Source organism: Aphidius gifuensis, linkage group LG5, assembly GCF_014905175.1.
Source record: "Aphidius gifuensis isolate YNYX2018 linkage group LG5, ASM1490517v1, whole genome shotgun sequence".
Taxonomy (NCBI): domain Eukaryota; kingdom Metazoa; phylum Arthropoda; class Insecta; order Hymenoptera; family Braconidae; genus Aphidius; species Aphidius gifuensis.
The window spans coordinates 851,019-866,597 of record NC_057792.1 but is presented as its reverse complement, the minus strand read 5'-3'; the positions used below and the strand labels follow the sequence as shown (position 1 = coordinate 866,597).

General features: G+C 22.5%; 1 protein-coding gene across 2 annotated transcripts in view; it reads right to left on the bottom strand.

Annotated features, from left to right (window-relative positions):
* LOC122856652 (synaptotagmin-7) overlaps positions 1 to 15,579 on the bottom strand; it is a 67,611-nt gene that overhangs the window by 24,045 nt on the left and 27,987 nt on the right. The window contains exon 1 of one of the 2 annotated variants that reach the window (XM_044158395.1): positions 14,238 to 15,167. The exons of the other annotated variant lie outside the window; for it this stretch is intronic. Coding sequence (XP_044014330.1) covers positions 14,238 to 14,323 — 86 coding nt within the window. The 5' untranslated portion in view covers positions 14,324 to 15,167. Of the gene's footprint in view, positions 1 to 14,237; positions 15,168 to 15,579 lie in introns of those variants that run through there. 2 annotated transcript variants of the gene reach the window in all.

The window sequence follows — 15,579 nt, the reverse complement described above, 5'->3', positions numbered from 1 at the left end:
TGGAAGTGCATAGATATATACTAAGTACATGCAACGTTCAAGTTTTCCTGTGTTTTAGATTCTCATACTTTTTAAACACATATTTTTTGTTTTTTACTTTTCACTCTATGACCAACCAATTTATGAATTATTTTTCATTTAATTTTTCATTATAAAACCCTGGGAATTATCTAAAAAGCATCAGTAATAAATTGAATGATTGAAAATCATTTTAAAAAATTGATAATGATCTTAAAAATTAAATTAATTTGAAATATGTTTTATTTTTTTTGATCGAGGGGAAGTTGAACATGGTAGATAAAAAAATAGATAAAAAAAAATATATATATTTGTTTTTTGTAGTGTGGAGTGTTGGAGGACTTGTCCTTCGAATTTTTAAATTAACTTATCTCCTGGTGAGTTACGTAGCGTCATGAATAGGTAGATGGCAAACGACAAGGACCATCGTCATGATGAAAATAATAATAAAGAAGAAAGCAGAAAATTAATACAAGTGCATATTTAAAAATGCAGAAAAAAATTAAAGGGCAGGTGGAAAAACTCTAGCAACTTTTCACTATAGTTAAACATAAATAAAAAACCTTTCTTTTTTTGCGGTAAAAAAAAAAAAAAAAAAACACTACAAGAAAAAGTGTAAATAAAATAATATAATTCTAAATAATATGTAATATTTACTTTTAATATTATGTAAAAATTAATGACAATAAAAACCCCATTATAAATATTTAAATAAAAAAAAAGGCTTGTGATTTTTTAAATAATTGTTTTTGATTGATTGATATCACAGTTTAATTATCACGACACTATGTAACCACTTGGACTTAATTGATTATATGTTTATTTGAAAATGTAAAATATTGTGTCTGACCCAAACTGAGTCGCACCACTGACTGAGGCTGACTATCGCGCGCTGCGTTTGCTACACCCCTTGCGTGAGAGTCTCAACAACACATTCTATAACCTCGGCCCATCGCATCCAAGAGCATTCGACTTTTTGATACATTGGCGCCATCTTGTCTACCGGCAAAACCACCATTAATTTTAACCATAAATAAAAAAATTATTTTAAAATCCGGCCTATTAACTTTGCGAAAAAAAAATACAAATTTCCATATACAAGTTTTTTAAAAAAAGCGAAAAAATAAATGAATATATTTTTATTAAAGCTTGTTTTTTAAACAATTTTAAATAAATATAAAAAAAAAAATTATTCCATCAACTGCTTTTATTATATACACCTCTATACATCACCTTTAAAAAAAAAAAAAAATTAACAGCGAATTTCCATATATCCCCGATAAAAATTATAAATAAAAAAAATAAAATTTAATCAGCTACTAACATATCATTAAAACATAAAGTTGAGCTAAAAATCATCACTATCATGAATAATTAATCATCAACATGAGTATTAAACCCCTCATAAAATTGTCACTTAAATCAAAAAAAAAAAAAAAAAAAATATTAAAATATTGCGTGCAATAAATTTAACCTAATTTAAAAATGAAAAAATTTTTTTTATTATAATTTTATGTTTGAATTGACTGATAATGTTTGATAAATAATGATAATTAAATTATAAAAATATACAAATATTTTAACAAGTAAATTGGAGGAAAAAATTAAAAAACAATTTCAAGTTTTTTTTCGTTTTTATTACAGAGTTTTTTATTTATTTTTTATTTGTTGGGTAAAGGTAATTTTTTAGCCACAATGTCTGTAGACTTGTATGATAAAATTATATATGTAGGTTCAACTTGAGTATTTATGGTAGCAACAAGGTCAGACAGTTTCATGACCGATGAAATTTTTTTTTTCTGTTTTTTATTGAATATTTTTGGCTTGTTGAATTAGTTATTTATCAAATGAAAATTATTCGAGTTGCACAATTGGCCTCTTATGTTAAACAACTTAATTAATGTTAATACAAAAAATAATATTTATATATGCTAGATAAAAGCTGATAAAAAAAAAATGATAATATATACAAGTTGAGTGGATGAAGATGGGTATAATTTACAATTCACACTTAGCTTCTTTATCCAACAGATGGACACGTCATGAATAAAATGAATGAAACACCGGAAGGTTAAAATATTTTTTCTTTTATATACTGAAAAATAAATTTTTCTTTTTACGGAAAATATATTTTCTTTTATACTGAAGATAGCTTGTTTTTTTTTTCACTTTTAAATCGAAGAAAAAAAAAGAATTTTCCGATGCTCTGAGGATTTGCTTGGATGACTCTTTTTTCTTGATTTTTTTTTCAATTTTATTTTTTATTTACTACATGATATTAACCTTGGTGTTTCGAAATTTTTATTTCTATTTATGAACAATAGGGTAGGTCGGAATAATCGAGATTCATTAGAAATTTATTTGACAGGAAAATAATTTATTATTGATGGATGGAGTATTGAAAAAATAATAACAATTTTTAAGGGTTTCGTCGGATCGAAATATTAATAAAAATACGTGGGTTGTTGAAGGAAAAATTGTTGAAAAGTTTTTATAAAAAATTTCGAAACAGCAGAGCTTTGTTGAGGATTATTTCTCGTGGGTTTAAACAAAGAAGGCATGATTTTGGGTGGATGATAATTCAAGAGCCGATTATAAATAAAAAAATAGACTAGAATTTAATTTGTTTTTTTCTTTTTTTTTATAATTTAAAAATGCATCGTTTTAATAAATTAAAAACTCGTTTTTTCATACCAAGTTGAAATTAATTTTTACCTTTTTTCATAAAAATAAGTAAAACTTCCTGGAATTTTTCTTATTTTTAGATTAGCAATGCTTTTTGTAAAAAAAAAAATCTCATAATGAACGTCTTAATTTTATGTTTTCATGAAAATGTTTGTTAATATTTTGCAATTTTATTTTTGAAAGTAATTAATAATATTTTCTTGTTTTTATAAATTTTTTTTTTTTTTTTTGCTGTTGCACTTTATCATCTAGCTACATGTAAAATATTCACTGACACGAAGATTTTTTCTTTCCGCTTAGAGTATTTTTTATTACATGGTCTATTTTTTTTTTTTTTTATGATACTCAAGTTGATTATTGCCAATGTATTTTTTAATCTTGTCAGTCATGAGAAAAATTCAATTAGCATCTATTGTTTTTTAATGGAAAAAAAAAAAATCATTATTGTCATTTGGCTCGTTGAAAATTTATCAATTAATTTTTTCATTATTTATTAGGTAATATTACTCGATGATTTTTAAATTTAATATTAATAAACCATTTTTTTTATCAAATTAAAATTGTTAATTTAAAAAAATTCAATATTCATTGACATATCAGATGACTTTATATTTTTTTATACTGTACATAGTTTCACTTTGAAACTTTTTTTAAATTCACAGCTAAAAGTGCACGTGTCAAGTGAGATGCGAAAAATGATAGGGATAAAAAAAAAAAAAAAATTTTAAAGGAATAAAAAATAAAATAGCAGTAGAATGGGTAACTTGAATAGCCAGATTTTATTTTAATTTTTTTTTTTTTTTAATTTCGACATGCTACCAAGATATTCAGGTCACGATTATATGAAATCTACTTTAAAAAAATTCACGCTTAACGTCAAGTCGTTCATCTCTATATTTGTTAATCCTTTTTTTTCTTTTTTTTTAATTTTCGATTTGACACTCAATCGAGTGCAATTTTTTCATTAAAATAGTCAAATTTTTCATGTTTAAAAACTCAAAAAAAAAAAATTCAAAATAATCTTAATTTTATTTCCAGTATTATTTTATTTTTCAAAAATTGAAAAAATAAAAAAAAAAATAAATAAACAGAAAAGAAAACAGTTGTAAATTATTGACTGACTAAATAATAAAAAAATTTTAGTAGAAAATTTTATTAACAACGTGAAGAATAAAAAAAAAAAAAAATAAAATAAAGCTGATTCGTTTAGAACTGTTGAAAGAAAAACAATTAAAAATGAAAAAAAATAAAAAGGACAGGATTATCTGCGGCAAGGTTGTGGTGTGTATGAACAACTTTTCTAATTAGTACGAAAAAAAAACTGGAAAAAGTAAAAAAAATAACCAGAGGTTGACTTATTCAACAAAAACATGAAAATAAAGAAAACATGCTATATATTTTGTAAAATTTTAATATGATTCCCTTGGTAATTTACTAGTTATATGGAAATTAATTAATTATGGTAATCATAAGCCAAGGTATTAAATTATTGTTAAACTTTTGTCATTTATATTCATGATTTAATTAAAAAAAAAAAATTAATTGTCAAAAGTTTTTTGACATAAATTTATTATTAAAATTCTGTCGATATTATTTACCCAATTTTTTTATTTTCATTTTTTTTATCACAAAATATAACACGCAGTTATCAACAGCTGCAAATAAAAAAACTTTTTGGTATATATTTCTAGAGCTTTTTTATCGGTAAGCTTTATTTCAAGCTTTACCATCAAGCAACTGTTTTACCGACGACCAATTGACGGAAGCTTTCATGCAAAAAAAAAGCTCTTATCAACAATTAATTATTTTAGTAAATAATAATGAAAAGCTCGAGCTTTTTTTTCTTATGACGATTTGAATTAGGCTTCTGTTTATTTTTTTGAGACAAAGCTTTTATATGATTGATGATTGATCATAGCTGGTGTGTTTAAAAAGCTCCCAAAAATTAAAAATTAAATAATATTTTCTATCAGTTAATATAGTCTTTTGAATTTATTAAAAATATTTCAAAAATTATAATTACTTTGATGTTGAATTGACGAACAATAAGTCAATTTTTTTTTCGAATTTTCATTTAAATTTTATGAACAATATTTCAACTAAATAGTTCAAGTTGCAATGAACATAATTATAACATGTACAGAATGTCAAAGTAACTTGTTAAAAAGTTTGAAATAAAAAATAATAATAATATCAAAAAAATTAGCAGAAAAGTTTACGTGTGACATGTTGTCTGTAATTTACAGTTGAATTTATAAAAAATTTCAGTAACACACCTTGCATATAAAAATGAACTAAATTAAAAAAAAAAAATTCGTACAAAAAACAGCAACAATTCACTTAACTTTATATAAAAAAAAAAAAAGGCTATCTGTGTTATTTCAAGATAGAAAAAAAATACAGCAACAATTCACTTAACTTTATATTTATTATTGTGGAATAAAATTAATTTTTTGTTTTTATAGTAAAATCATGTATAAATATTTTTATTTTCAGTGTGAAAAAGTGTATTTGCGTGTCGACCAGCAATTGGCTGCCAGCTGATTACGGTAGCACGTATACGAATGCAAAAAACCGAATAAATGGAATCAACTTTGTTCATTCGAGTGTGAAAAAGAAAATAGATAAATAAAAATAAATAAATATACAATTGAATGAAACAAATAAATATTAAACAATAATAATAAAATAAAAGAGGAATGAACTGGGTGTTGTATAGCTGTTGAATATCGAATTTATGATGATATTTTTATTTATTTATTTTTTAAATTTACTCATTTGCGTCACACAAGAAAGGGTCGTATTATCACATCCCTCAAAACTCTTCATGTTTACTGATGTTTTTATCTATAGTTTGTCATTTTACCCTAGCTTATCATCACAACATTCAAACTCTCTTTTTTCCTAGTCAAAATATAAAATAAAAAACGCATTATTTACTGTCAAAAATGATAATATTTAAATGAAATTCATATTAAAAATAAATAGACAAAAAAATTGTTTTAAATTCAAAAGTGTTGTTGAAGAAAGTTGAGTTATTTTTGACTGGATAATCATATGATCAGTAGGTCAACTTTTATTTCTATAAAATAAATTTAAATAAAAAAAATTGAAATAATTATAAATAATAATTTATAAATAATTTTGCTGTTATTATAAATTATTGTAAAAAGGAGAAATAAATATTATTAGAATTATTAAAAATATTTTAAATCATTATTTAGTGGTATTATTTACATATTAAAATTTGAAATTAATATTTAAAGGGATGGTGGTCACCCTAATAGGGTAAAATAGCTTTACTTCCGGTTATAAGGTTTTAAGTAATTGTAATTAAGTATACTCCAGCATTAGGGTAACTACTTGTTATTAATTTTTAAATGAACATTTTTTTGAAATTTATTTTCAAGCTATAAAACATCTTTACAAGTGTTTGTCCTTCATGTTGTCCTTGTAACTAATGTTACTCTATTATTAAATATTCATTGAAATATCCAAACAATTATTTTGTCTTTAACTATTATTTTAATATTTCATATAAATATTTGGAGAATTATTTAGGACAAGCCACGTGATGGATAAATTTTTTTATTTTCAAAAATAAAATATATATATAATAAAAAAAAAAAAATAGAAATATAAACTTTGTTATCAGTTTATTTAAAAAAATATATACATAAAAATTTACTGTAATTTTTATTTTTATATATTTAAGATTATTTTTTATTTCATGACCTTTCTCAAAGTGAAGATAATCCTTTTTTATAATATCCAAATAGTTCTGGATAAAAGTCATGAAGAAATGATATTTATAAGAAAAAATTAAATAGAAAAATAAAAGATTAGAAAAACTTGGATGAATAAATTATTTTATTTTCTAAAAATGTATTAATATTAATTCTATAAAAGTTAATGATGAATTTTTCGGTGTAATATGTAAACAAAGTTTTTGGAATTCAAGTAAAAAATTAAATTCTGTGGTGGATCAACAAAACTTATGAAAAAAATAAAAACGAAAGTTTAATAAATAGAAAAAAAAAATATTATTTTGTGGCAGTTAAAGTATTTATAATCCAAAATTCATTTGGTAAATTCATTTCATTTTAGTAATACTCATTTTGCTGTCAGTAGAGTCAGGGACATAACCAAGGTCATGACCAGCATCACATTCTCTAGAGTAAACTTAACGATTTTTTTTTTTTCTTTTTTTTTTTAGTTGGCCTCAATGGTTATCAGCTTTTTCCACTGACGTTCTATTTTTTTTTTCTTTCTTTTTATTAATCTATTTTATTTTTTTTATATATTTAAACATTTTTTTCTTTTCCCTTTTTATACCCTAGGTAGAGCTTTCATTTAAAGAAACTTTTTATTTTTTTAAATCAACTTAAAGTTACTATAACTCAATAACGAATATAAATCACTTGTTTTTTGTTTACTAAGTCACTTACTATATATCTCGTCTTCAATTATATATATATATTTATTTTTTTTATTTTTTTTTTTTTGTTCTTCCGGGGAATATGTAAATTCTGTGAATAGTTTTTTGCATATTTTTATATACGTGTTTACTGGAGCTTTTATAAAGCATTGATTGATTAACTTTTTTTTTCTTATCAAAATTTTACAAATATTTTTCATTTCAATTTGAAATTTTATAAATATTTTATACAATTTATTATATTTATTAAAAATAATATAACGTGTTTATAAAATTTTAATAAAATGTAATTTTTATTATTCCTTTTTTTACATTAAATTTATGAATACAATAATTTTTTTTTTTTATAAAGCAGAGTGGTTACGTTGTCACCATATGTTTTTTAGGTAAAAAATTTTTTCGACAAAGGAAAAAAAGAAAAAAATATATGTATTATAATAAAAAAGATATGAAGAGTATAAAAATTTTAAAATATGATTTTAAAAAAAAGTCTTTGAAAGATGTTTTTTGATATGAAAATAAAATATGTAGAAATAAAAAATAAAAAAAAATGTTATTTAGAATATTATTGTGTGGCACTAAAAAAGACACTTTTTTTTTGTGGATGACCTCGATTTGTATACGTGTGTTTCAATTGAAATATGTTTGACAGTTTTGAGGTAAAAAAATATATATATCACCCCTAGCAATATTTTGTTTTTTGATATATGAATGGGTCATGTGTAATCACCCCGACACTCATTTAGTTTTCGACATTTTTAGCATTCAACACAACGAGTTTCCCTTCGGGTAAAAAATTTTTATTATATACAAAAGCTTCTTACGAATTTTTGTATTCATTTTAAAAAGGAATCAACAAGCAGATTACAAGCACTCCCCTATTTTTAATGATTGAAATTATTCAAATTAAATATATGAAAAATATTTTACAATAATTTTTCTTTGAATATATTTTTTAATAAAAATTTTTTCATTCAAAACGGTTGACAAAAACTTTTAATAAAAATATATACTTTAAAGAATTTTTTTATTGATAAAAGAAGAGAATAAACTTTAATTTTTTTGTAGTTAATGTTTCTTTTAGATGATGAAAAACAAGTTGAAACAATTTATGTGTTCGGTGATTTATTTATTTTTATTATCATGGTAAAATTGAATGAGATGAAAAGTCATGAATTTGTTTCATCTCTTTTGTTAAATTGGTAACTCCCCCAGGACAACATCAAGGAGGACTAGATCGTTGAAAGCAATCTCAGCAATCCCTGTCAAATGGCATCGTAAAGTTTGTCTACTTGAATGGCAAATACAATTCCAAGTAATCAAAATCAAAACTAAGATTATTTTGATTTAAAAAGAAATTTTTAATTTGTTATTATTTAAAATTATAAATTAATTTAACAACAGGGACAATGATTAACAGGATTAAATATCATGTTAAATTTAGATAACATTATATTTCAATCAAATAAAATTATTAAATTGTTATTTAATGTTTATTTTATACGTTTAATTTGAAAATACAATTTTCTGTCTGACACGCGTTGACTTGTACTACTTGTGCGAATAATATAACAATATTTCATTTTTAAAATTATCCCAAATTAAATTATAAAATATTTTTTATTATAAATTTAAATGAAACATTGAGTTTATAATAATTATGTCATATTTTTTTTGTTCCATAAAAATTTTATAGTATTTTTTTTTTTAAACTGACAGAGCGTATGACACTGGAATTTTTTTTTGGGATATTTTTTACGTGGAGGCTATTATTTGCAATAATTTGACCTGGAAATTTTTTTTTTAATAAGTCTAGTCTATTGTGGATAATATATTCATTATCTAAACTCATTGCAATGTCTAAAAAATTATTTAAAAAATTTTTGATGAGCTTATATAATTTATTTATTGAAAATTTTTTGCGAAACAATTTAATTTTTCTATGATGTTTGATCTTTATCTTTTTTTAATTTTTCATTTAATAATTTTCTACTTGTCTGTATCACAAATAGAATTCAACTAATATTTAATGAATTTTCACGCTTCAAAAATCTTGAACAATATCAAGAACAAATTAAAATCACTAAAACAATTTTCCAAATAATTATGAAATAATATTCTCTCGAGAAAATATTCAATTGATTTTTTAATTTTTCATTCACTTGATATTTTCAAACAAATTAAAATATAATTTGCTTGATTAATTATTAATAAATATATCAAACACAAAATTAACAATAAAAGTATAATGAAAAATTCTAAAGTTAATAATATTGTTTTAATTATGAAAATTTAATATAATTTGTGAGAAAATAATTCCATTCAGCTGAATAATTTCATATATAATTTTAATAACATTATATATTGAAATAGAACATGAAATATCATGGCTTCAACTTTTTCATTAACGCAAATGGGCGTGGTTAATGAAGTAAAACATTAGCGTGATGTAAATGCATTTTAATAATCACACGATCTCACAAGCACATTGACATATTGTCAATGAAATGACATTGAAATATTTTCAAATAAAAAAAAAAATGAAAATACCAATTAAAATTTACTTTTTAATCTATAAAATTAAATACTCGAAATTTATTTATATAAAGTCAATATTTAAATTTAAAAAACTCAATTTAAAATTAAAATTTGACATATTTTTAAAAAAATATCAACAATAAAGAGAGTGTGTTTTTGACATTATAAAAAAAGCATTTTAATTCTATTTTATTTGATTTTATTTCCAATTTATTTATTATTTTTTTAACTCAAGTAATGGACTAATTAAAAGTTGATAAAATTTATGAAGCAGAAGAAGAGTTAAACGATAAGGGCAGCAAGACTTTTGAGTAGCCAAATAGGGATGATAAAGTCCAATGAGATTACAAGTAATATCTATCACTTAGCTTCAGGCACAGTCACTTTATAGTGAGAGATGCAATTACACAGTGAGTGTCGTGCACTCGACAAGAGGACATTAATCAACCATACCAGCTGCTGATACATGCCCACCGGATTCATCCCCTTTTAGCACACACTCAAAAAGAAAAAAAAAAAATCATAATTTTTCCTCTATATTTCAATTATCTACAAATTAAAATTACACACACACACATCTATTTTATTTTTATACTAAAATTCTTTTTAAATGAAATTTATGTTTTAACTCTTTTTAAAATTAAAAAAAAAAAAATCTATTTTATAAAAAACTTTTGTGACACTTTAATTGCTATAATTCTTAGCAGATGCCATGGAGGAAGTGATATACAAGGTTATATAAATTATTATATGTGGCTGTTAAAAGTGTGTCACTGTTCTAAATCACACCAAAGTATCCATAAATATGAAACTTGCATCGTGCAATAAAATTAAAATAAATACGTATATTATTTTATCAATAAAAACTCTATCAATGTACAAAACAAAAAAATCACTTGAATAAATAAATAATCAAATAGCCATTCAACAATTTAATTTATCGTCAATGTATCTTGAAGAATTCTGGACTTGTCATGAGCTTTATTCTGTTTGTGATGGTTTATCAAACCCATACAAAAAAATAATATAAAAAAATTTTTTTAATGAATAAAAATAAACCAAAATAAAGTACCTGACAAATAAATATGATATATTCAACAATGAAATAACATCGACATTGATGGAATCATTAGTGACATATTTTCAATATTCAATGGCTCATCAAAATTCAATAGTTTTGGATTAAATTTACTTACATTATTCAGTATATAATAAATTTTTTATATACAAAATAATAATGATAAATTGAAGAGGAATATTATTTGTATACAATATGGAATATTGGTGATGCTTGATGGCTGATGCTTGAGGTGTGTTTTATGATATAGAGTAACAATGCATTGATCGATCAAAACACGAGGCAAACTTGTAACAGGTGTTTTTTTTTTTTAAATTAAATTTTATAATTTTTAATTATTTATTTGTTTGTATATTTATTTATGGCTTTAACTTTATTTTTATTTTTTTTGATTAAATTAATTCACGTGATAGACATCTCTATATTTATCATGTTATTTTTATTTTTTTTTTTGATATTTATTTTCGTCAAATTTAACATGAAATATTAATTTAGTAATGGTTTTTTTTATTTTTTTTATTTCATTTCCTGTTTGTAAATATTTGATTAATAAATTTTTTATTTATCGTATTAATAGTGTATTAATAATTTCATAAATTTGTTTGAAGAATAGATAAATGTATTTTAGGAAATTTGTTTAATGACAAACAAGAATTTGTTTTCTTTTTTTTTTTGAAATAAAAATAATTATTTTATAAATAAGACTTTTTATAAATAAAAAATAAAATTGTCTTTATGAGAAAAAAATAACTAAATTAATTAAATTATATCTCATGTTACTTCCAAATATAAAAATATATATTTTTTTATATTAAAAATAAAATTGATGATAAAAAAATATACACATTAATTTTATATCAAACACTTCCGCTATTTTATTTGAAAAAAAAATTAAAAAGCTATTTAATCAATACTCTCATCAACGATTCCAACGTAAATTGAATCAACAATTTTTTTTTTAATTATTAATTTATAATTAATTAACTTGTAAATAATAATGAGCAAATAATTTCATTGACTTTTATCTGTCGTATTGACATTATAAATTTATTTAAAAATAATAATAAATTCAAGAAGCTTTAATACAAAATATAATATTTTTGTAAAATTTAAAATTTGTAAATAAAAATAAAAGGAAAAAAATTGTTATCGAATTTTCCAGTCACTTGATTTTTATTCAGGTACATTCACGTTACAGGATATTGATAAATTTTCCATACCGGATCTTGATATATATTTTTTAAGTATCTCAAATTTTTATTTACATATTGTCGGATTATGTAATATTTTTTTTTTCAATTTTTATTTATGTTATTTTATTTTTACCCTTTATTTTCATTCTCAAAATTCTTGTTTTTCACAAGCACTATTATTATGACTTTTTTTTAATAAATTTCACACTTTGTTGAACTAGTTTGATATATATCAAATTATTTTTTTATTTACTGCGGTTTGTTACTGAAAATATGACTTTTTTTTAAACTCTTTTCTGCAAAAATAAAGTCAACAAATAAACTCGTAAAATAACAGTTATTAACCAGGTCACGCAAAACAAATGATTACGTTAAAAATATAAAAAATTCTTGTTATTTTTTAATTAATGCAAGCAAAAATATATAAATTTTTTTTTCGATAATTCATTGTCGATTATTCAACCAGGAAATGAAAAAGAAATATAAAAAAAAACAAAAACGCTAAATTGATAGTTAACGAAAATAAATGACAATGAAATTTTGTAAACGTCGAATTAAAATAAAAAATTAATTTATACAGTCATCATGTTGTTTGAATATTTCATCGTTGAAAGAACATAAAAAAAAATGTATTTATTCTCCAAGTCTTTTATAAACCATTTATTTTTATATTTTTTATTTCAGCTTATTTCATTTTCATATAAAAAAAAAGGCCCGAGTTATATGAGCTAAAGATCGATGTCAGATTCGTTGAGGGTGAATGCATCGCGAAACCACTTGGATAAATTTACCCTCAATTTTATCCCACAAAAAAAAAAAAAAAAAGAAAAACCCTCGGCATCTTTACCAAATGGTTTTCACTTTATCCTTGTTTCTGATATTTTTTTTTTCCTCTTCATCATTCAATGAGTGTCCACGAAAAACGTACACGTACCGGCGAAATTATATATACCTGCCGGATGAAGCACTTACATTTCACTGGAGGGTGATCAGTACTTTTTTCCATTATATAAAATAATAATAATAATAATGATAAATAATGTTTTTCCCACAAGTAGCATTATTTACAATTTATTTATCCGTCGTTGACAAATACCCAGCAATTTTTTTAAATCGAATAAGGAAAAAAAATTAATCTTCAATTTGGATGGTGAAAATTTATTTTCATCTGTTTATTATTAAGTTAATTAATTATCAAATTTGACGTGGAAAAAAAAATTATCTTTTTCAACTTCTTGCTAAACTATCCGGAACAGAAATTTGTGTTTTTTTTTTTTTTTTACATATGAAGTTTTAAAAAAACAAAAAAATTTTGAATTTCTTTTTTTTTTTTATTCATGGATGAAAAATTCAAAACAATTATTATTTATTGTAGTTAATAAATAATATAAATGTAAAAAATTTATTTGAAAAATTAAAATTTATATTAAATTGTAGAAAATATGTTGCCAAAGTTGAAAAAAAAAAAATAAAAATTGTCTAATTTTTCATGAATATGAGAGTATAAATTTGAACAAAAAAAAATAAAATCTGATAGATTTTAGAGTGGTAATGAGGTACGTGGAATTGTAATAATGAACGTGACATGTCAGACATGAAAAATCGTTTGTTTTTTTATTCTTTTTTTCCTTTCAATAGATGTTTTATTTTTTTTTTTATTTATTTCAGCGATTTAGTTTAACAGTAATTGTCGTTTACGGCATAACAAATCGATGGAAATTAAAGTGAAAAATTAAGATCCTGAGAGATGGGGTTAGTCTTTTGTTGAGAGTGTATTTTATTCATTATTTTTTCAGCTGAAAGTTTTTATTTATTCGATATACAATAGGTTAATTTTGCATGTACATCACGAAGTCATTATTTTTGATGCTACGTGCATCAACTTGGTCACAAATTTTCGTGAATCCCAAATCGACCCTTCCAGATTTACGAAAACCTCACTTAACCAACCTTTAGCTTGACTTTTAAAATTTATTATTTTTTACACAATCTCAAAGGATAAATAAAATAATAAAAAATTCAACTTGAAAAGATAAATATGCTTTCAAAACTATTTTTTTTTTTTTTTTTTCATTTATTTTCATTATGAAATTTTTTCGAGTTAATGAAGGCAGAATATTCATTACGTGATCCTCATCGACCACACACACACTTGTAAAAAAAAATCTAAAAAATTTAATGAATATTTTTATTTCACATTTTATTCTGTCATCATGAATTTATTTATTTAAATAATAATAACGTGTTTGTTTAATTGGTGTGAGAGAGGTAATTGGATAGTACTCACATGCTCTGTGATAGAAATCGTGAAAGCGCCAGTTTCCCAATTCGATTGTTCTTGAGTCCATCCAAAGCTGACGCTGCGATTTCCATTGCGAATAAATTTTTTTTTTTTTTCACTTATACGCTTCAATTGTAATATACTTGTATTGTTTTCCTCTTTTTTTTTTTTCTCCTCAAAACAAAAGCTCGACTATTTTTTTCTTATTTTTTTCTATGAAAAGTTTTTTAAATTTCCATTTGTTAAATGAGGACACGTGGCTAATATCAATGTCTTTTCGTCATTTTTTTTTTTTTTCACATCACTTTATTTCACTTCACTTATTCTTGAAGAAGCTTTTTTGTTTTTATATATGCTTTTTTTATTATTGTTCTTTCAAATAGAGAAAAAGTTGTTTTTCTCTGGTATTTGATCTGAGTGCGTTTTCGTGTTCAGGCTTGGTTGCCTCAAGACCTTGATGGTCAGGACATATTTACCATGTTTTCCACAATATGAAATTTATTGATAATCATAAATTCAACTTTTTAATAATTCCAACAGTTATTTTCACTTCATTAAATTCTACATGGAATTCAAATTTATCTCATTGCCATGCACATTTTTTTTTTGCTCTATTTTTTCGTGTTCATTTTTTATCAACTAAATATATCAATTGTAAAACTTTTTTTTATATAAATTGTGGATTAATCAAATCTAGTGTCTAGCTTGGATTGACCTTAATCGATGCCAATCATTTTTTAAATATATTTTCACAATAAATAACCAAAAAAAAAATTAAAAACAACTAATGAAAAAAAAAATATAATAAGGGAAATCCAGTGTCAAGTTGATGCTGTTAAAGTTTGTTTTTATTTTCTCACGGTGATTTAGATTTTTACCCTCGTTTATACAATAAAAAAAAAGACACACACACAGGTATATATGTATATTTTGATACAAACTAGAAACGCGTTAACAAGCTCAAAGTGACAAGTCAAAACTTTCTTAAAAAAAAAAATTATTTACTAGTTTATTATAACATTATTTTGTCTTTGTTTATTAAACTTTTTATAATTTTCTTCCTTCTTTGCTAATATTATTTATAACTTTTAAAAATTAACAACTTTTTCAACTATTTTATTTTAATCAATAATTTTCATTAAACATTTCGTTGTTTAATTAGCTATTTATTCAATTTTTCTTTAGGCCTGTGGAAACTTCACAATTGCGAAAAATTTTTCATCATTTTTCTTTATATATTTTAATTTATAACTACATTAATTTATTTAAATTATTTTTATGTATATAAACAACAAGCATAAGTATATTTTTACGAAATACAATATCATAAATTTCAACAATAAAATAT